The sequence below is a fragment of the Mesocricetus auratus genome, unplaced genomic scaffold (genome assembly GCF_017639785.1).
Source record: "Mesocricetus auratus isolate SY011 unplaced genomic scaffold, BCM_Maur_2.0 Super-Scaffold_100019, whole genome shotgun sequence".
NCBI classification, from domain to species: domain Eukaryota; kingdom Metazoa; phylum Chordata; class Mammalia; order Rodentia; family Cricetidae; genus Mesocricetus; species Mesocricetus auratus.
The window spans coordinates 12757286-12780723 of NW_024429200.1; the positions used below are offsets into that span (position 1 = coordinate 12757286).

At 43.5% G+C, this 23438-nt stretch overlaps 1 protein-coding gene across 1 annotated transcript in view; it reads right to left on the reverse strand.

The window, feature by feature from the left end:
• Snd1 (staphylococcal nuclease and tudor domain containing 1) overlaps positions 1-23438 on the reverse strand; it is a 401485-nt gene that overhangs the window by 119005 nt on the left and 259042 nt on the right. The window contains exon 15 of the mRNA XM_040728507.1: positions 22955-23096. Coding sequence (XP_040584441.1) covers positions 22955-23096 — 142 coding nt within the window. The remainder of the gene's footprint in view (positions 1-22954; positions 23097-23438) is intronic.

Below are 23438 nucleotides of genomic sequence, written 5' to 3' on the forward strand. Positions count from 1 at the left end.
AGAATGTGACAGAAACAAGAAAAATTGCCCCCCTCTTCAAAAACCACAAACTCTGAAGATTATTACACCCGGGTCACCACAAAGCTTGAAAGACCCCGCTCATGCCTGGAGTGACCAGGAGTTGATCTATTCATTACTATGGTTTGTGCTTGCCCGTGGAGCTCGACAGCAGGCCAGCCGTAACTGTTGACAGACCTAGAAACTGGTCTCAGGACCCTCTTGACCGCTCTTTCCACGTGCTTCACACACGAAGTTCTGGAGAGAGCCCATACCTTACCCCAGCTGTATTCAGATGCTCCTGGGTCAACTATTTACCTAGTATTGCTGATGTTGTCTGATGCATTCTTCTGATGTAGCATGCTACATACAGTAAGGAAACTGGGGCAATAGGGTTTCTAAGCTCTTCACCTCAGGAAGCATGCAGAGCCACGAAGGGGGAAATGGGGTAGAGAGCTAGCAAGGGACTACCCCATGGGTTTCTGTCCAGTTGGCACTCACAAACACAGAATTTACAATGAGACATACACTATGCAAATGGCTGAAAAGATAGGCCAGTGAAGCTGACACTCATCACTGTGAAGCAGGGTTGGAACAAACAGATTCTACAAAATGCATGAATTCCTGAGAATATGCTGAAGGCAGGTCCAGACAGGGTACCTAAAGGAGAGCCTGTTAAGAGCTGCATCTTTTTGCACCCTCCTATGTTAAGTCTTAGATAATTTTACTATCAAAGGCTCCATTGGATGTATAGTCATGTGCACCTACCTCCCTATCCTTACCCAGAGCCTCTGGCTAGGAGGTGAACAGGAGGTGATGTGGTTTTCCACACTAGGAGTCTGGGTGCTAAGATGAGTTATGGGTGCACTCTCATCTCCCTCTCTCAAGATAAGGTGCAGCTCTCTGTGGGAGATGCAGGCAGATATATATCAGTGCCCTAAGCAACAGAGATAAATGTCATAACTCCAGCCCTGGTCCATAAATACCCAGTGGCGGGAACAACCTCAAACAGCCCACTGTGCCCAGAAGAGGCAGGATTTAGTGGGCTTTGTTACTTGCTCATGTGCTGAAAAAGCGCTTTTAGGAGAGTGTTAAATAGGCACATTACGCAAGCTCACAGACCCAAAATAAATAAGGCATCCTCCTTCTGTGGACACCACCCACACTGAGAGGCTACACGCAGCAGCAGCAGCAGCATCAAGAGGAGGAGGCATACAGAACTGTTAGAACCTGCTCTTGAGCCAGTGACCTTCAAACTGGTACCAGTGGGGGTAGCAAGAGGGCAGGGAGAGACATCAGCATGTCCCTGTGTAGTCTAGGGAGATCCGTTCTGAGTCAGTGGTATTGGAACATGAGGACATGTTACTGGTTGTCACCGGCTGCCCTGTACCTCCTAAAGACTGGCAACTTCCTGAGGTGTGTCTAGTGGAAGACTTCTTGGTATAGTATCCTATATGATCAAGGTGGCTGCGCTTTGCCTTTATAATCAGGACAGCTTGGCTTTCTGTACCAAATTCTTTTCCTAAACAACCAACTGACTCATCTCATCAGATCGATGAAGCCCTCCAGCTCCCTGGAGACGGATATATTAAGTATCAATCATGCATATTATTCTACAACATAATTATTCTGACAATTAATCCACAAGAAATACTGCTCTCCAGATTCTAACTTCTGCCAACACAAATACAAAACTCTTGGAAAGTAGTCACATGAAAGAAGATTGAGCTTCCACAGGGAGAGAGGTTGCAGCATTCAAAGCTACTAAGAGAGAAGAGGAGCAGATGGCTTCACCCAAGTCTTTGTCAATCCTGCTTCAGACCTACCAAGCCATGTTTAACCAGAGACATAATCAAGTACAAGTGGCAGGGGGCACCATCTTAAAAGATGGCAAAGGCTCCTTGCACCAGGAGGGTTACACTCAGCATCCTGGAGACGTTCACATATCCATAAAGTCATCAGCACACACCTCCATATAAGCCCCACTGTGAGCTCACTGAAGGTGCCGTCCTGTGTAGTCAGGCCTCCAGGACAGTGTGGTCTTATACTCACTAAAGAGTAGGCATAGGAAGAAGGGTAGCTCTGCTAGGTCACATCACTGAAGAATCCCGCCTAGCCATTTCAAGTACATTCCGGTCTGTATTACTTCTCCAGGCCATTTTGGCCTATAGGAAAAGTTGACTTAAAAACTTAATTTCTGAAATTTGTTAATTGTTGGTGCTGGGTTTTGAACCCAGGGTCTCATGCATGCTGAGCAGTCCCTCTGCTACTGAGCTATGCTCCCAGTCTAGGCAGCAGCATTATTTTTAAAGCCCATTCCAAACTGATAAATTGCCTCATAATCATTGACTGGTTAAGTTAAGTCTGTGTCTTCCCCTCCCCCCTCCTGGTGGCAGTGGGGGAACTGAGCTAAGAGTAACAGCAGGAGAGACAAGAGCTGTTTTCCAATAGCTTCCAACCTAAGTAAAAAGAATCTGCAGCTAGAACAGATAAGGACAAGATTTCACTGCATCAAAGGCGCTTTCCATTGGACTTTCCTTTCCACTGCCAATATATCAACTGAGGGTGACGGTGGGAGTTAGAGATGAAAGGAGTAATCCATGCAAAAACTCTGAGCCCGACGTTTGCTCAGCACAGAAACAAAAATGTCAAATTCGGGCTGGGGCACTTGTGGCGGAGTGAGTGAAAAGTGTGCACAGGGTCATGGTTTGATTCCCGGAACCTCCCCAAAGTTTACTTCCTGTTTTCAACTAGAGAATGGGGGAGGGGAAATAGAGGCAAAAGAAGTAAGTAAAGAGGAAATTCTCTTAAAACTAACAAACCTGGAAGAGAAGTGGGAGTGTGCGTCAAGGGAGGCCGGGCCGCTGGCACAGCGACCCAGAACCCGCCAGCACACCTTGGCTGTCAGGCAGCCAGCCAATGCTTTACTCTAGCGAGATCCTTCACTACCAGCAATTGGCTTTTCTTAAATGGTGCTAGTCACCCAGCCTGGGAATGATGGTCAAGTCTGTTAACACAGAAAAGATGTTTTACAGGCATATACATAAATAACAATGTTCCAGCTAATTACTGGACTCAAAATATCGGGTATCTGACACTTTCAATTTTGATAAGCAACTTCAGAAAACAAACCCACATTTTTTGTACACTGTCATGTCAGAAATGAGCTACCAGCACAGAAAGCTGCAGCAAACAGCCATAAAATGTAACAGAGCTGCTTTCCTCTTGGCTGACAGATCTGCTGGGGATCTCCAGAGGCTGCTAAGGCCACGGGGCAAGAAAAACAACGAGAGAGCTAAGAGTTCTTAATTGTCAGCCTAAAGCTAAGAGTTTCATACAACTTAGCTTGCTCCTGTTTCCAAGTTGGTCCCATCAATTTGCACCCTGTGTGGCAGCTGTGTGCCCTTTGGAAATAAGTGATGATCTCTATTTATGTTTAGTCTTCATTCCTGCAGGTAGAACAGTCTCTGGAGACTTAGAAATTCATGTCATGGCCACAAGTACAACTTCCAAGACAAAATACTCAGGAATGATTATCCAACAGAAAGCAAGACCAAAGACAGTAGTACAGGCCTTTACCTCTAGCACTTTTGAGGAAGAGGCAGGTAGATCTGAGTCTGAGGACTGCAGCCAGGGCTTCCTAGAGAGACCTTGTCTCAAAACAAAAGACACCAATATCAAAACTGTCAAGCAATGAACCTGTAGCTAAGAACATGCATAACATTTATGCTTCCTGCTTTCCTTTTGGTTGAGAGCTTAGCCTTTATTGGCTGAGCTATATTTTTCAGACCTTGTTGTCTATTTTTTGTTGAAAAAAGAATGGTGCCATCAAAAATTTGTAAAGTAGACACTGGGGTTCATGCCTGTAATGTGAAAGACCAGTCAGGTAAATCATAAGTTCCAGACCAGCCTGGGCTATGCAGTAAGACCCTTGCTTTAAGCAACAAAAAGTAGGCAAATTTACACTTCCTTGGAACATAGTTATGAAGTACAAGCCAGGGACTGTTAGGCTTGGAGCAAACACCAGCAACACATCAGGAATTTAAGGTCTGTTTGAAAAGGTCTCCATTAAATAAGCAATGTGTGAATGGCGGGAGAACTTCTGAGAACCCTGAGCACACACAGACAATGGGAAAGTGTTTGCACTTGCTAGGAGTCAGAGGGACCCACAGGAGAAGGGCACTTAAGGAGACTAAAGGTTCAACAGAAGTTACTTCCTTCAGTGTGGCAAAAGGAGATTCTTTAACCCACAAGCTCAAATGGAACCAGGAAAAGAAATAAAGGAAGTAGTCCTTTCCTTTCTTAAGCTTACCCGATGGCTCCCTTTAGACATGGTCTCTTTATATAGTAAAGGCCAGCCTTGGACTTCCTGCCTCAGCCTCTAGAGTGCTGAGACTACAGGTATCACCATGTCTGGCTCTCGACTCTTTTAATATGGTATGAACATTTACCATGAGATCTACCTTTATAACATATTTGGAAGTACACAGTACAGTACTGTTAACAATGGGCATTATGCTGTGCAGTACATACGTAGAACCTCTATTTACCCTGAATAACTGAAACTTGAGAGCTGCTGAATACAACACCTATTTCAGCCTCCTTTAAGCACTCAGAAACCACCACTTTGTTGTTATGTATTTGGCTATTTTACATAAATAGCTATATAACCATGCAGTCTTTGTCCTCTGGCAAGTGGATTTTTATGTAGTTGAAGGCTGGTTTATCTAGCTGTGGTTAATGACAGGATTCCCCCTAACTTTAAAACAGCCAAGTTAACATTCCTTTGCATGTCTCCACTAAGTTTTCTGTATCATGTCTTGACTATTGTGAACAACTTTGCAATGGATATGGGGTACAAATATTTCTTGAGACATTGATTTTATTTCTTGGGTATAGACCCTGAAGTCCAATTGATAGATTATATGACAATTCTATTTTTGTGGCATCTGATAGGTATGGTAGGTGCACACTTGTGACCCCAAGGTAGGATGCCACAGCTTGAATGTCAGCTTGGGCTACAAGGTAAGCCTGAGCTAGCAGTGTGAGACCCTACTTTTTGAAAAAAAAAAAAAGTATCCAAAATTTGAGGAATCTCCATATTTTTTCCCCATAGTAGCAGGAGTATTTTACAGTTATACCAACAATTCACAAGGGTTCCAATTTCTCCACATCCTTGTTAACATTTACTATCTTTGGTTTCTTTGCTAACACCCACCATAATCGGTCTATAATCCTATGTACATCTGAGATTGAATCAGCAGACCATTGATACTGCTAACATTGCCTGTATACTTTTCTGGGTGGCAGGCTAAGCAGCCCATTCTGTTGTTCCACACAGACAACCTGACTACAGGCATCAAGGAAGGAAACCATTTATCACAGCTCAGCAAAGTATGGTCAGATAACAGACCAACCCAGAATGCTTTGCAAAGAGCCTTCATTTTTTTTTAATATGGAAACTGAGGTTTTCCACATAAGCGGCAAAGTCCAAACTCAACTACTGTGAGTAGGCAGACTCATTACTGGAAATGTGTTATGAATGCGCTTGACACACAGCACAGACAAGCCTAAGAGGCTTCATTCTGGGGCCTTTCAGGATACCAGAACTCACTGGAGGTCTGGTGACCAGTCCCTCCAAGCTTTTCCCCACAGCATAAGCGAAGAAGTCCTCACTCAGCATTCCATTTGTCTTTCAAGCACAGCAGAGAAAAAGAATTAGAGAGAAGGGGGGAATAGTCTCTTTATCTTCTATTCAGCATAAAAGGCAGCCCATTAAATAACAAGGGACAGAAAACACAGAATGATGGAGCACTCAACACAGCTGGCATTAGCGCTGACAAAGGCTGAGAGAAGCACCTTGTCCTCCCGTGGAGGGTCTAACCTGTACTTAACCCTGTGTTGGGGCCAGATCCTGACACAGGAGGGAGGTCAGAAGAAGGGGAAGGAGCTGGGTACAGAACAAGACGATGCTTAAAAGTGCAGATCACTTCTGAGCTACGCAGTATGGAGCGCTTTTCTAATTCAAGATTTCACATACAGGCACATGCAGCGCACAAGATGCGTTTTTGCTCCCCAAAACAAAACAATAACAACAAAAGAAATCCTCGAAGTTTTCCCCCTTGGTTGCTATTGCTCTGCAATGCTGCTGGGAGGAGCGATTCTGTTTTAAATGTAACAGTTGAAGCTGTAAATGTACTTTCTAACTGTGTATGCACATCTCATCTCCATGCAAACATTAAGAGATTAAAACGCACCTACTTTAAACTTGGCTCATTAAAGGCAATCTCCAAGCTAAGTATTGAACCTGAACTGCTTTTAAGTTTGATGCAAATAAAGGTCAAACTATTTTCCTTCTTAAGAATTTACAGGAAACAAACTTGCAGGAGGTGGGAAAGCTGAATGAATAGAGTTTAAAACTCCAAGAGATTTAAGAGAGAACAGGGAATCATTTCATTGCCAGCTCTCTGTCTTCTCATTCCTCCACTTCAAATCTCTTCACAATTGCATTGTTCCTGTAAAATGAGTCAGGGAATGGGAAAGTAAAGGTTCTCATGGCAACTGTTAGTCCCACGATGCACATAGCAGTATTGGCAATTACTAATTGGGCTGTTGCTAAAGGTGAACCCTTAATTCTCAATATACTGTATGTGTGAAGTGGGTGAGACTGTATTCTAGCAGACTGTTTAACCTCTTTCTTTCTTAGGTTATGCATTTGTAAGTCAAGGCCTTAAAGATAAAGAAAACCAGAACTCAGCCAGGAGGTGGTGCACATCTTCTACCTCAGCACTCAGAAGCAGGCAGATCGAGGCCAGCCTTGTCCACAGAAAGTTTCAAAAACAGCCAGGGCTACACAGAGAAACTTTGTCTTGAAAACAAAACAAAACTAAACAAAAAACAAAACAAAACAAAACAAAAAAACAATACTCAGAAGTGAGAAATGGCTGCTTTATTGGTCCTATCAAAAGGAGTTGGCTCAGTAAGAGCCAGTGCCCCCACACATTTCCTCACCCGGTAAAACGTTTGTTTATCGCCCATCCACTACAACTTGATGGCCTGGAACAGCCAACCTCCCCTCACCCTTTGCTGTCTTTTTTTTTTTTTTTTTTTTTTTTATGTAGCCCTCTGCCCCCCCCCCCACCGCCTTGAACTCACAGAGATTCACTTGCCTCTGCCTCCTAAGAGCTGACACAAAAGGTGTGAACCACCACAGTCTGGACAGCCTGTGAGGATGGACACCGGCCAGTAGAAGAAACAGTCACCATGGGCACTGGCATAAAAACCAAGTGAAATTCTTGCTCAGTGTGCTTGCTAGCTGGGTTTGATTCATGGCATACTTTTTCCTCAAAAAATGAATTGCCTTGCTTAATTTCTTTTGCTTTGTTTCATCACTGAGATTATTCTTAGCTTGTTTCTAAAACAGATAAAGCAGACATGAAAACAAAGCTACAATCCCAGCAAGCAAAGAAGCAGGAATATAAGGAGGGTGGGCTATGGTGAAGAAGGAGCAGTTCTGGAACTAGGGTTGAAGGATGCACCCAAATAATCGACCTGAGTAAGAGACGCTGATAAGAAGATTCAACACAGCTTCTCAACTTCTCCTGGTGCCAGCACAGAAGCTCAGGGCCCTCATCTCATTAGGGCCCTAATTGCTCTTCTGAGGAACTGGATCGATGACATTAGCATTAGCCCTTGGCTAGCTCACCTTTGAGCTCAGGACACTTTACAACTGAGCTCTGTCATCCAATTAGAGTGTTTATCTGATGAACCAAGGGAAGACACAAGCTGTCTTCTAAACTGTCATCTCCTACTCATACGGATTACTTTTGTGCCGGGGTGAAAATTTAATCAACTCAATTTACTGATCAGCTGACTTGATTTCAAACTCAAAATGTAAGAGTAAGGAGAAGAGTTCATAAGATCACGGCCTTGAAAGAACATCAGCTACTTAATATAATCCAAAGCGACCCAGCTAGAGCTATAACCTGTACTTAGTGATTTGGTGGGTAGAGCCTACAAAAGTGCAGGCAATGAGGACTGGCCACAGGGCAAGATGTGTGTGTTGTATGAGGCTATCAGCAAGCATTGGAATCTGGACGAGAAACATAATCTTATCTACTGAACTTTCCTTTAAAAGATTTCTAATTTATCTCTCAACTGTTTTATCACTTGGAAGTAGCTTTCTATCAAGTCTGCTGTGGGGAATAGCCCGGGCTGCAATGTAAAGTAACACTCTCTCTCCACTCTCCAACAGGATCAAAGAGCAATGGGTGTTGAGAGATGTGACTAGGAGATAAAGATTTGGGGGCCATGAGGTAGCCCATGTGACATAGGCATTTTCACACAGGTCTGACAACCTGATGCCACAAGGTGGCAAGACAGAACTGACTTCTGAGAGTTGTCCCCTGACCTCTACATGTGTGAACCCCCACAATTAAATCAATGTCCCTGGAGGTAGATGTTCATGGTGGCTCCAATATTTCCTAGTATGAAACCAAGACTATTCTGAGGAATGAGAAAAAAAGCATAGTCGAAGGAACATAATAGATGAGGAAGATGAGTATACATTCCAATATGGTATTCATTTCAGTGAAAATTCTGGAAGATGTAGCATGAAGTTGGTTGGGAAAAAAAGATGACAAGAGTGTGCAAAGTTGAAAGAAAAAGTCTTCTCTTTAATATTTGTGCTATGAGTCCAGAGTCCTGGGATACTAGCTGCCCTCTGTGCCTTTAAAAAGTTATCACTGTGTGTGTAGGTGCACAAGTCAAAGTCCAAATGGAAGTCCGATGACAACTTCATGGAGTAGGTTCTCTCCAATAATCACTTGGGTTTTGAGGACTGAGGGCTTAGAAGGTCAGGCTTATGCCCCAAGCACTTTATCTGAACATTTTGCTGGCCTCTAATCATGTATTTTGGTGGGCATGCCAGAAAGCATTGAGCTTGAGATTCCTCTTTCTCTGGTCAAGCTCTAGCTGTCAGCAGTTTAGAACCCAGATGTTTAAGGCCATCAGGAAATCCCAGATGTTTTTGGAATATCATTGAATGTTAGGCTCCAAACACACTTGCAGATAAAGGAAAAATTTTGCACACTTCTAGCCCACTATCAATTGAAATATTAACTTTATAAATCTTCTTTCATATGTAGTGGTAGCACAAAATAACTCAGACAGCAAACACATTGGTATCTGGGACATTCACAGGCAATCCACAGGCTTCTAGACAAGCCGGTAACTATGTTCCTCATGTGTTATTATTTCTAGATCTTGCACCCATGCCAACACCTGGGGCCAACAGAAGCCTAAAACTGCTGCAAAAGGCACAGTAATAATAGTGAACTATATAGACAGAGAAACAAAACAAAAACCTTTCTTCCCATTTCTTATAGATGTGACTGACAATCACACCAAAATCTATTGACTGTCCAAACAGAGATGGCAAATGGACCAGTGTGTTAACAATACAATTGTGAATAAATTAAGAAACTGTTCTGCTTTGTAACTTTTTAAAAAATCATATCAAAATAAAAAGGTACAAGGTTTATAGGGGAAACACAGTTCTGGATGTCAGGCAATAACCATGCACTGTGGGCAAGCCGCTGGAATTGACAGCCTCCTGCCAGTCAACACTGCTAACACTCCCTCCCCATCTTATGTAGTCTTTCTCTACACTGCTACTCAAGGCCATCTGTTTAACCCTTTTATCAAACCACAAAGGAGGGCAGCCTGGTGGTCAGCAGTAGCTCCATCCTCTGTCTCTCTAACCTGTTCTCAGCTACCTCCTTAAGTACCACCAGGACCAGGTAAGTTGTTTGGCCTTTTATTAGTAAAGCAGCTGATTAATTTATAACGGTTGCACAGGGCCCATTAGAAGTGTCCTGGCAGTAATAACTGGCTTAGGACTTTGCTTACTCAGGGTTTAATTTGTCCATAAACACCCCAGCTCATAAATCCATCCCACAGGTTTGACCTGTTCTTTCTATAATCACATGTCCTAGCCATGCTCTTATCTTAGGTCCCTATGTTCTTATTGGTGTCACCTCTTGGGCCAAGAAAACAAATTCAACCCCCAAATGATGGCTAAAAACTTCTATCTCGCCGGGCGGTGGTGGCATACGCCTTTAATCCCAGCACTCGGGAGGCGGAGGCAGGCGGATCTCTGTGAGTTCGAGGCTGGGCTGGACAGACAGCCTCCAAAACAATACAGAGAAACCCTGTCTCATAAAAAACCAAAACCAAAACCAAAACCAAAACAAAAAACCTTCTATCTCCATTACTGTAATCCCCAAGAGGGGTGGGGGGCTATTATCACCTTCTTTCTAAACTCTGCTTTTGGCTATGCCACAAGAAAGATGCTACTGGGCTGGTTTCTAGCCAGGAAGGGCATGGGCAGACGAAATGAATGGGCAAAGACTGGGAAACCCCCGTGTTGCCTGCAGAATTGTAAGAGTGTTTAAGAGATAGGAGTAAGATCTGGGTAACTGTGTTCATTGACAGTGTAAGTGCTATATTCTAAAGAAGGCTTACACAGAAAGATTAAGAATTCTGCACTGTTTTTTTTTTAAAGCAGGTTAATATACTTTTCTATACCTCAGTTTTCTCATTTGTAAAATAGGGATTGTAATGTTAATTACCTCAGAAGGCTGTGGTTGGAGCTAAATCCACAACTAAAGCAAATAATCACTAAGCAAAAGCTATTATTAGAAGATCAGAATAGCAATGAACCAGAGAAATCCAAATTCAACCCACTTATCCTATGAAAAAACAAAGGCTAATGTTCAGGAGTCTAACTTTGGGGCAGACCACAGCATTATTCTCGTTTTCCTGAGAGATACCCAATTTGGTCTCTAAGCCATCAGAACTGCTATGGCTTTACCACTCTGTGGGAACACTGTGGATAATTTATTTCTTGTTTTTTTTTAAATCAAAATATACCCCCCCATCAGCCCATTCATTCATTTGTTCATTCATTCACGTTCAAGCACTATTCTATGTACTGCTATGGTAGATTAAGTAGTGACAAGACAGTCAAAATCTCTGTCTTCAAGCCTTATATACTGAAGACAGAGTGACGTGAGAGGTGATGGCAGGGATTGGAGCCAGGAGTTAGACATGCCTTAACTGAGGTCATTCATGCCTTGTCTGATCGCTAAAAGGATGGCATTATAACAGTAGCTTCAGCATATGCATACATGAATATCCATGAATATATCAAGGCTAGGCTCACAACCAAAAATATAAGAAGATAAGAGTGCCATTGCCCTCTAAGAATCTCACTCTTGCCCTTGTCATAAACAAACACACTACTCACTAATGACTTTTATAGGAACAGACCTCTGCAGGTCTTTGATCTTACCTCCCAGGCTATTCTAATGGAGATGGGTGAGTTAAAGTAAGAGCATCGGCGGAATCAAAGCTGAATTCACTTCATACTTTCAGGTGAAGTTTATTTCTCTTCCCCCTAGAGGTTGAATTCTTAGCCCTTGGCATTTGTGTTATGTCCCATGAAATTCCTGCCTCAAGAATCAGATCAGGGGATCAAAGAGCTATTCTTAATGTCTCAGTTCAGGCCAACTGAAGGAGGGAATGGAGGCAGAGGCAGGCTACTCACTCCAGCGTGTAGCAGCCCTGCTCCACAACGGGGCCATTGAGTGGGCGCCACAATGGAGGGCCGAGAATAAAAGACTGAAGGAAAGCATACAGAGTCCCCTTGCACAGACTCAGTCATTCATCACCAGGCAAGTGCCAATATCTGGGAACAGCAATCTCAATTTCTGCAAATCCTCCAACCTGCAACAGCTGCTAGTGACTCTGGTGGGCGGCTTTCCTGCTTACTAGAGTTTGCAATACCCAGTCCTGGCCACGAGCCAAGGAGACATTACTTAGGGTAGAGCCATGCTGGCTGCAGAGAGCAGCAACAATGGACTTCACAGCTTATAAAGCAGCTTACAAAGGGCTCCCGTGTATTTCAAAAAGCACTTCAGATAGCTGGTGAGAGAAGCTATCTGCACAAATGCAGTCAAGCAGTTGATTCCTAACCCACTTAATTCAAGGTGTCTGTCAGAAGCCAGGACATAGTGGAGGCAGCCACAGAGAACCTAGAGGGCTGGGTGTCTAGGAGACTGTGGGAACACAGTTAAGGCCCATTCTCCTTCCCCTGGAGAACCAGCTCAGCAGGATGGGGAGTGACTGGCAACAACCAGCACTTCAACTGCACAGCCAATATAAGAGAGACGTTAGGCTACAGGATTCCAGGGCTCATTAGTGAGCTCTCTGCCCATCTGCTTTCATCAGCACCTGTAGGTAGATTTGTGAAGGTTACTGATGTCCACTGCTACACCGCCCAAGAGGACTGCAAAGGTGACCCCAGCCAACACGTCTTCTGCCCTGCCTTTTCACTTGGGGACCAATCACCATTCTTTACTATGGAGGCTATCCTGTTAGGCACAGTTTCCTTTCCAGAGAATACGTTCAACGGGAAATAGGCCCAGAAACCAAAAGAAGCTGAAGCCCAAGCATAGAATGCCGGAATCAGGACTTGTCTCCATGAGTGGCAAACACTGAATGTACCCAAAAGGACTTTTTCACACAAGACATATAGAGATATGGAATAATTTCTTAATAATTTTATCTTGTCCAACAACTTTTTATGTTGCCCCCCCCCATGTTTTAAGACAGGGTCTCATGTGGTTCAGGCCAAGAATGATTTGAATTTCAGATCTGTCTTCACCTAGAAATGCTGGGATAACAGGCATGGGACTCCAAGCTTGCTAGCAAGCACTTATCACCCAATCTGCTGTCTATCAGGCCTTAAAACGAATTTCATGTGCACTTTCTTCACAGAAGATGACCTAACATGAAGGTGTACGGTGGAAATCAGACCCCTCGCTTGACTTTGGAGCTCATTTGGTGATCTGACTTCAGTATCTATCTGTCAGGGTGTGTGTGAATCTCTTAGGAAGAATTCTGAATTGGTACAGCACAGGTAAGATATTATTATGAGACTAAGACAATTAGAAGACATACAGAAGCCTGCATCAAATATGTGAAGTAGAATTTAGGAAAGCAATACAGCTTAAATGCTACTATGTTGAAGGGACAGAAGCTACCAACCCCAGACCTTTATTCTACTAAACCTATCCTCTCAAGGAATAAATAGGATGTGACAGTATTTATTGCAAGTCCCAATTTGTAGGGGGCAGATCATTTCTAAAGTAGGCTTAGGATGACATTTGACAAAAACATATAATTTCTTTTACTGCTTAGTATATGACATATTATGTGAAGCAGTAAGATATATTAAAGGATCAAGACTTTATTTTATTTTTTTGAAAATCAGTGCTAGGGACTGAGCTTGCACATACCAGGCATCATGCAAGCAGAGTATACCCCCAGCTCCGGGCCTCAGGTTCTGAGTTAGTGAATTACATATATGTGGATCACCAGCCTCAAAGGTAGCTCTTTGTTTTATTTACTTAAGATTTAATTACCAGAATGACTATCAGAGCAGAAAAATCCTTAGAAAGAAGGAATGGAAATAACTTATATCACCTGCATAATTTTGACTGCCCACCCAGAATGTACCTCTATTTTCAGTATGAATTTTATGAGCACCTTTCATGTTATTTTACACATGTATAGCATAAGTATGTGTGTGTGTGTGGGAGGGGGTAAGGAACTGATTAACAAAAAGGTAAAAGAGAAATCAAAGGAACAAAAATCAGACGCTGGATTATAGGAAAAGCACAACAACATGGGTGCAGACCTGTTAGCCAGAGCTTGCATTCTGCCCTCATTCAGCAAACACTAGGTTAGGAAGAGCAGGGGAAGCCTGGGAAGCCTCTGGTCACAGGTCTACAGTTCATAACTGTGCAGTTTTCATCTGGTTCTTGGAATCAATACGATGAGATTACCATCTGTCAGGAGCAGGAGCTGGGCAAGAGAATTTAACCCCGAAACCTCTCATCTTGAGGGGCCTCCTGCTGTGCTGGCACTGCATACTCTAATAGGAACTGCAGTGGAGTCCAAACGTTGGCCCCTTGAAGGCCTTCACCTTCTCCTGCAGGACTGAGCAATAGCAGGTGTTAGCAAGTAACCACTGACTAATCCTTTTTAAAAAGCAGGATGAGAGCGAATACAAGCCAGAACAAGTATCCGTTACCATGTCTTCCCACCCACCACTCTAGGCAGGAGAAAACTCTGCTGCTCTCAAATCAAAGTAGGCTGCTTACAAGGAAGACCACGTGAACGGAAAAGATGGCCACTCTACGCAATCTGCCTATTTTGATACAGAGGGTTGGATGTTGTGAGCATTTTCCAATCAGTAGCACTCATGAGTAAGTCTAAACTTGGCAAAGAATAAAAAAAAATTTTCTATTAAACAATGAAAATCAAGAGTAAAAAGAAATAGCAGTTTGCTGAAAAAGAGACTAAAATATATCAGGACTCTACAAGAGTTATTTCTGCATTCTCTGCACATACAACATCATTCATGAAGAAGGCAATGGTACAAATATAGCATAAATGTCGTCTGCTCTAGCTTGTAATTTAAAATGCAAATGCTAATGAGTGAACTGGTGTATCAGTGGAGTTAATAACCGCATGCCTAGCACAGGGGCTGCATCCAAAACACACACAGAGAAGAGACAGACACCATGTTCCAATTTAAAAATAAAAACACCCAAATTAACCCTAGAAAAATCACTAGCAGATGTACAAGCTCAGGAAAAGGAGGCACGCAAGGGCAGGAAATGGAGCCTTCTGTGATGGTCTGCTAGCTGGTAGACTTAAGTATCTTCCTCCCCAGGAAAGGTATGCAAGGGGCCCATAAGGTTTATTCAGGAATTCTAGTGTAAAGCACCATTAAAATACACAGAAGGGAAAACTACAGCGAAGCCAGAAAGATCCAATGTGAAGCTTTCCAAAGCCCATTCTAGAAGCCTGTAAGCCACACCTGCAGGGAGCCGCAGTAGATGCACATCTCATTTATTATATCACAGACTAAGAGGAAGAAACCCTGGTTAGAACTTTCCAAAATGTCTAAGTAATTTATATAATGAAAAATCTCTAGTGGTGAATATATTTGTGTCTCAGATGCCTTCCATGTATGACAGGGACTTCTGTGTCTCATTCTTGCACCTACAAGGCCTGTGTCTGGCACCTCTGTATCAGAATCTGGGAATGTTGCTACTGCACTGAGGTGAGGAACAGCTCCCAGGGCCTCCTCAGTGACCTCACACATGGTGAGGGCTTCCCACTTCCAGGAGTGTAAGTCTATGAGGCCTTCTAAAGGTCATCTGGAGGGATGTACATGGTGGCCCACACCACAGACAACTTAAGTGTGCAGCTCCTGCTCAAACTGTACAATCTTGTTCAAATCTAGCCAATCAGCTGGAGAAGCCCCAGTAACTTTATGAATGAACTGCAAGGGGACCAATGACCTGGGGCAGAAGAGAAGGGCAAAGACCATTTCATTGTTCAATGACAAGGAACAGGCTAAGGGACGTAAAACCTTCTTAAATTGGTTTGAAAAGATGTGAGAGGCAGTTCCCATAGCAACCAAGCTACATCTTACAGGTAGTATATACTGTTTACCCTGGGACTGCTCACTACAAGATGTCACAGAATTTCTCTTAAAAAAATATCTATTAACTTTATGTGTAGGGATGCTGTGCCTGCCACGTAGGTCTGCACACTACATGCTTGCCTGGTGACCGTGGAGGCTAGAAGAAGGTGCCAGATATCCTGGGATTGGAGTTAGAGATAGTTGTGAGCTGCCATGTGGATGCTGAGAATGAAATCTGGGTCTTCTGCAAACAAGTGCCCTTAACTGCTGAGCCATCTCTCCAGTTCTTCCTTTAATTTTAAATCATGAAACCACTTTTACCCTATGTGTCCTATATCCAGGGTCTGCTTTTACAATCCTATGGCCAAAAAGACTGCCCCATAAGGCTGGGCTAGTGAAGAGCAGCCCAGTACAGGATGCTGTTACATCAGCACTACTAAGCGGCTAATGGAAAATACCAGCAAGCTGACAAGATGGTGTTGAAAAGAAAACAACAACAAACAACCCTATATGGAAATGTATTCTGAAAGAGCTACAGAATGGAATGGGTACACCCAGAGACAAGCTTTGTTAGTACTGGATACATGCCAGGAGAGCTATTAGATTTCTGGAACTTTCTCTTCATCGTACTCTGTCCCAAGAAGATTCAGAATGAGACCCTTTTAAAAGTAGGAAGGAAGGAGGAACTGAAAAGGAGAACACTCAAGACTCTGCTTTTGGCTCATTCTCAAAGCTCGTATTCACTGTGGATGACAGGTTATGTTTCTAGCCAGGATCATCCTTATCTCACCTAAACCAAAACTCTGCAGCAGTAAACACAAAACACTAGCAGCCTTCTGCAGATTAGGAGAGTTCAGAGGGAACCTTCTCAGTGACTAGCCAAAGGCATTCCCACGGCTCCTCCCAGTGGAGGGTTATACAACACCTGCCTTTCTTTGGCACATAGAACCCAAATGAGATGGTATGGCTCAAACACCCTGGTTTGGAGGTCACAGATCAAAGCCTCTTCCCCTGAAACACTCCATTATGTCCCACAGGCCTGAGTTCTATGGCATACCCCCACACATGGGCATTTCTAGGCTCTTAATAGTCAGGTTTCTCTCTTCTGATCAGCTCCATTGAAATACCACACCACCAGGCTGCCCTGCCTTGGCACAAACCAGCAGTCAGCCCCAATGCTCTAGAGCGTTTGAGTTACAGGGCAGGTTGGTTTGAGTCCTCTGAGAGTGTCACAATACTTGCTTACTGTTTCAGAATCTCCAAGTGCTTTTCATGTGTTTGTAATTTAGGGTATGCTTCTCCTACCTAATGCTTTTGTTTCACTGTTATTATGCTACTCTTCCTGCCTTAAACTTCCATGTGCTGGGATTACTGATGTGAACCACCAAGCCTGGCTACCTTAATCTTAAAATATTTGTTCCCCTTGATGCCTGTACATTCTTTACTGCTAGAAGGCTACAACTTTATCATACATTTCTGTGTTCCTAAGATGGTGCCCAGATGATAGAAAACATAAATAACCGATCACTGAATGTTTCACTAGTTATGAGGTAGCCCACTCTGGGACAGAGTCACTATCTAAAGATGGTAGACAATCAGCCTGTAATAGGAGTTTTGCATCGTCACCGGCCGGGCCAATGGTGTACCTGCAGAGACTTATGCTAAAGCCAGAACACTGAAGCTCAATGGCAGGAAAGCCCTTAAGAAGGATGTTTATGCACTAAGACAAAAACAGAAAAGTGATGATGACTACTACATCCTTTAAAGAAACTCTTCTGAGAACTGATATAAAGTTGTTCTGCCAAAAGGGAAGTACTTGGATGCTCAAACGCCACATCCCCTAAAAGATTTTTCCATGCCTCAATTTCTTGTTCTTTCCTCTGAACTTCTGCTACGCTTCGAATCTAGTTTGTCATCCTGCATTTCTCTCCCCTGATGCCCTCCATCCCCAGAAATTCATGCTGAAATCTAACTGGTACAGTGGCAGTGCTGGGAGACACGGGCTTAAGGGATGGAGGGATAGATTACTTATTGTAGGAATAGGCTGATAGGAGTGACCCTGCCCCTCACAGATTTTTTTCTCTTTTATTCATACACTTGCCCTTCAGCCCTTTTGTGAGTTAAAGCAGCAGGAGGTCCTCAACCAGAAGCAAGCAGATGTTGGCACCACCAGGATCTTAAATGATCCAGCTTCCAGAATAGAGCCAAAATCCACTTTTTTTCTTTATACTTTATCCATTCTTAGTTTATTTCATGTTGGTGACACAAAAGGAACTAATACAATTCTTGTGGTGTGCTGCTTGTACTTCTGGTAATTCTAATTTCATTATTCCTTGGTTTTACATGGCTGTTTATACTATAAGATTAAAAGTTATTCAAGAGCATAAAACTGTTTTGTTAATTTATGTATCTTCCTTATAATAAAACATGTAAAAAAATCTTGGCCTTGTCACAACAGGCCTGTTGTACTAATTATTACCTAGAAGTGACTTTTAAGGATGATCTAAGATGAACTTAACTTTGAGATTAAACTTAAAGACCTAGAAGGTTCAGGAAAACCTATTGTCAAGCTGTCCATTTCGGGTGATGGGTTCCAACTGGAAATATACAGGCAGGGGAGACATCCAAACTGGGAAGTCCCAAGAGAAAGAATACCCCACTTCACAAATATCCATTAAGTTGCAATTCAATTAAACCATCTGAAAGGAATTCATAAGTATCAGCAGACCCTGTAATTGCTTAATTAAGGATAGAAGCCCAGCAAACACAACCACAGTAACAGCCTGATTCATTAGCACCTCTGTGATAGCAGAATGGGATTTCTCACTTAAACATACATTGGCTTTAATTGTGTAATTTGGTTAGGCACTGGTAATCAATGGGGATCCACCATTCCTGGGGCCCGGAGATGAGAAGGATACTCCTGTTTACCTTCCCTCCCTTCCTCTCATTACAAGTTTTTGGTCTATTGAAACAAGCAGTTGATATTCTAATTACAAGAGGCTAGAGAAGAGACTTTAAAGTGAAGGAAGGAAATGAAACACTATTCAAAGACATTCAAGGTGGAAGGACAGACACATAGCCACATCTTTTATTCACCATGAGCAAACCCACTACCACTCATTAAAATGCAGACATCTAGAACCTTATTGCCTCCCTAGTCAGAATGCATCACCGGGGAGCTATAATCAGAAAGAGAGACAGAAAAGTAAAATAGATGCCAAAGGGCAGGCAAAGGGAAGCATCATTTTCTAGTCCTGTTTCATGTGCCTAGGTAACCAGTTAATTATAAGTCACCTGCTGTGACACGCGTGGAACCCCTGCCAACTGGCTGCTGCCTTCTAGGCAGTTTGTCCCATGACTTCTATGTAAGGTGAGTGCTATCTACCCTGGCCCCTCATCCCACTCACCTTGGCTTGTAATTCACCAGACTGCATCTCCTGTGAATGTGGAAATGCAAAGAGACATGTCTGGGTCTCAATCTAGGTTGGCAAAAGATCCTAAATACCCAATAATCCTTACATTACTTTACCCTCTTTTAATTCTGGAGAAAGCATTCTGTGTACTGGACACTACCTTAATACCTGCTATCTTTTGCCAGTAGGACAATTTCTTGAACTGTGCCCTCAGCGTGGCCCAAAACGCATCAGGTGATTCAGACTGAGAAAACTTCATAGAAAGGTCATGGTAATAGTAGGACACGTACTCCATATTCAACAAAATATGATTCAAGAGGCACATGATTCACAAATATATGCTTCAGGCTACCTTACACACAATATCAAAATAAATAGAGCTTAACACACATAGAGAATGAACACAACCGGAACTCAAAGGGTAAGGAGGTTTCCTTCTAATAGAAGGGATGCATGAAGCTTACTCGAGGAAACCGGATGCCTTAAACAAATACAAACTGGGGAGGGGGCCCAGAGTTGGGGTGGGTGGGGTGGGGTGCTGGTGGTGTTCCTCTGCGTCCCTCAGTTCTCAGCATCCCCCTGACGCTAACTCAGAACAGGAAAGCCTGTGACTTGCTTCCAAGTGTACATAGGAGCCACAGCAGCAGGCTTAGGACCTTGAAGACTCAGCTCTGATGAGCAAAGGTCATCTGCTCGCTGACCAAACCTAAGCCAGGTGCTGAAAGGACTAAAGGGCAGAAGCTGTCAGGAGGCGCTGACCTGTTAGCTGCAGCTGACTCTCCCAGCCCCACCTGCTAGCCCATCTGACTAAACAATCACTTCACGTACAGGGGTGCAGGAACCGTGACAGAGAGACCAGCTGGCTCAGGCCAAATGCCACTCCCTATCAAGCTGTGGGGCCGTCTGCCCAAAAAAGGCCACATAAAAATGGAAAATGTCCACCCCACCTTCAAGCACAGAGGGCTTTCCAAAAGGCTGGGATTAATGAGAGCAGCAAGGAGGGGACTGATCTCAACAAATGTCTTGACTTTCCCTTTGAGGACTGCAATGCAAATTCTTTCCTAGTTGCAAACAGAGACCCCTTTTGCAGTGTCATTTTATATGGTGTGGAGTGTATGTGACACCTGTCTTTGAGTTATGCCATGAGAACAGGCTGTTGTAAGTGAACGGTCACAGTCCAGGCCTCCAGGTCTATGCTTACACTCACCTTTACTGTGTCACAAATGGTCTCTCTTTAAGCAGTCCACCCATGTTCTAGCTAACTCACACCTCCTCCAGGTCACTGTACTCTTATCCTTCCAGTTTCCTTCATTTCTCGGAATTCTCAACAGGGCTCCTCAACATTTTCAACTGCACATTCCCTAGAATTTTTCTCTTACCCTCCCCACCCCCACATACGCCTCATTGGAGACAGCACCTCACCCAGGTTGACCTCAATATATAGCCTCAAACTCTTGATCATACTGTCCCTATTTACCTAGTACTGTGATTATAAGCTTTTATCACCAGCCTTGGCAACACCATCTTTTTTATATAAAGATTTTATTGAGTTTTACCTAACATTCTATAACTGGTCTAAGAAAAATAATAGGTTTCCAGCTCTAATATACCACCTCCATGATTCAAAAGCATGCTTCAATTTTAGAAGTATCCAAGATGCTGATAGCCCCTTTCCACGTTACCCAGTCAGCTCTCATTTTCATGCACATTTTCCATTCATTCTCTGTTAGAGTTTTGAGTAAGTCTGCCACTAGGCAGCAGCCATCGGTATTTTCCAATCATCTGGAATCTGCCTTTGGTTGAAAGGCTGATGAAAATATATTGACAAATGTCACCTGTGACTTTCTGATTGATAAACAGTACACAATCATTTCAGTTTTGTACAAGTGCTCTTTTATGTGAATTATGACAGCGCTGGCTCCTCAGAGTTCTCTGTTCCCTTAGCTAGTGACAACTGTGCTCAATGGTCTTTTGTTATTCCCAGACTGTATCTTTTCTGCCTGCATAAGAATCCTTAGCCTATGCTGGAGGTCCTGGGTTGTCTACTTGGCATATAGAGAGGATAAACCACTCCTAAAGCTGCTCTGGAGGCACACAAAGAACCTAAAACACTGCACACATGCTGAGGATTCCCTGACCTAAGCATTTGCCCAGGTTCCTCTTACGAGCTTGAACCAATTACCCATGCCTCTAACCAGTTCCTATCACTGTGTTGGCTTTGGCTATGGCCTTCACAATCTACTCTGAGGCTCAAGCCTAGGACACTTGATTTTCTCTGCTACACTGATGGTAAACAAAAGTGAAATTTAGACATTCTCCATTTCTTATCAAATCTACTTCCTAAATGTTTGTGATTGTAATTTTTAGCATGTATTTGCTGCCATGTAATCTACCTTTCAGACTGAAAGCTAACTTAGGCAATGTTCTTCCAACTATGATGATTAGGATAATGCTAAGTCTACAGAGACATTGGTGGACACAGTCAGGCAGTAACACGGCTTCTTTCGAAGCAAGCTTTAACAAGCAGCATCCTGTAGGAACCCTCCTACCACGCACACATCTTGAGTTGACCCCATTGAAGGTAGAAGCCAGTGATTTTCTTTTATATATAAATCTGAGGTCAGGATTCCGGGAAACAGTCAGACCTTTTCTATTTTGCACCCTGAACTAAACTCCACACTGCCAAGAGGCTGCTTTTGTTTTTTGGGTAGAGTAGACAATGAGCTGAATATATCCCTTAGATCCCATAACAAGAATTCACAGCTACAGAAATTAAGATCAGGGCTCGAGTGGCTGCAGGAACAGACTTGGACCACCCTGCAGCTTCACTTCCTACAACTGCCACCAGCAGAAACATAGTTGGGCCCTCCAGTCAGGTGTGGCTTTGACTCAAGCCTTCTTCCCAAACTGCCCCTGAGCACCGGGGTCACACTTCACTTGGGTCTTTCGGGAAACCCACAGAGCTGGGTAGCTACTGTCAAACTGGTAAGAGCTTGTGAAGTGCCTTGTCAAGGACAGTCAAGGAGAAGCAGTGAGCTGCATAGCCAGGTGTTCGGGGAGCTGCTTATTGCATAACTCAACCCTTTAGTTGGGGCCTGAGGGAGCCCCTTGTACAGATGAGCGGTTCTTAGTGCCTTCCAGGAAAAACGGGCCAAGGGAGTCTGGCAGTGGACAGATAGAAAGCAAGGCTCTTGCTTCTCTTCAACCACAGCGAATTCTATTCAAGAGGTGCTGAGGCAACAGGTCAGTAACAGAAAAGGTGGCATGCATCCGGGGAGCACAGCGGGCACATGTCCTTTGTGAGTGGATGAATGTGTGAGGGACGGGAGGATGAAATGACAACCTTCCTTCAAAGACCACAGGTTCTGCAAGGGCTGCCTAGAAATACGTATCTTTATTATTTGCCAGCAGCAAAGAAATGAAGCCATTTATTCCCTGAATACATAAATGTAAGTTGTTCAAAGAGCACAGTTCACACAGTTTCACTGGCTAAGAAAACATTAAGCAACCCAGAAAGGCAGGCTATGAGAGGCGAATGATTAGACAGCAAGGAAAGGAGGAAGGCTTGCCCAGCATGTCACCCTCAGTCAACAAGAAATACTGCAGATGGAGAGGCCTGTGAAGGAAGTGTCATGGCTAGGTTTTCCTAAAGGACTGGGATCCTGATGACATTTGAATTAAAGAAAAAGAAGAAGCAAGTGGCATTGCCTGTTAAACTCCAAGGACAGGGCAGCTAGGCCCCTGAGGTTGCCTACTACTGATGTCAGGAGCAGATGACCTTAAATGGCTAATGCCAACTATGAGAATTCTATTACTCACTTTCTATTCCCTCCATCTAAGTAAGATGAGGTTCTGTGCTGTCCTTGAAACTAGTCTCCAAAGGCCTGTATTTGGTGGGATGAAGGAAGAACAAGAGATGCAACAGGGAAGGGTCAATTTCCAGGATGGACATTTGGAGTCACTTGCAGCATGGACTCACCTGCCAGCAGGAAGGTGATGAGGCAGGTCTCCTTAGGCAAATAGAGCTTGAGGCGAGAGCCACTGAAGACATATTCCACCACAGCCTCAGAACGGCCTGCCCGCTGAAGAAAGGGCAGGAACTGCTTTGCTTTCTGGGTGTCCTGGTGGAGAAAAGAAGGAAATAATCACCGGAAGAAGTGGATACAAATAGCTCTTCCTTTGTCTTTGGTTTGGGATAAAAAGACCAGAGGAAACTAAGCAAATAACCACATAAGAATCTGTAAATTTTGAATATATGACACAGATGTGCTACTCGTGTGACCTTTTTAGAAGAAATACTGTCAAACAACAGACCACATAACATTCTCGTTGACTTGGTGCTTCCTTCTACACAGTAAATGAGCACTCACTGTGTGTGTGTGTGTGGGGGGGAGGCTAACTGAACCTTTAATTTTCTTTAAAAATAAAAAGTGTTACCTAGGCCATGTCATAAAGCACCTACA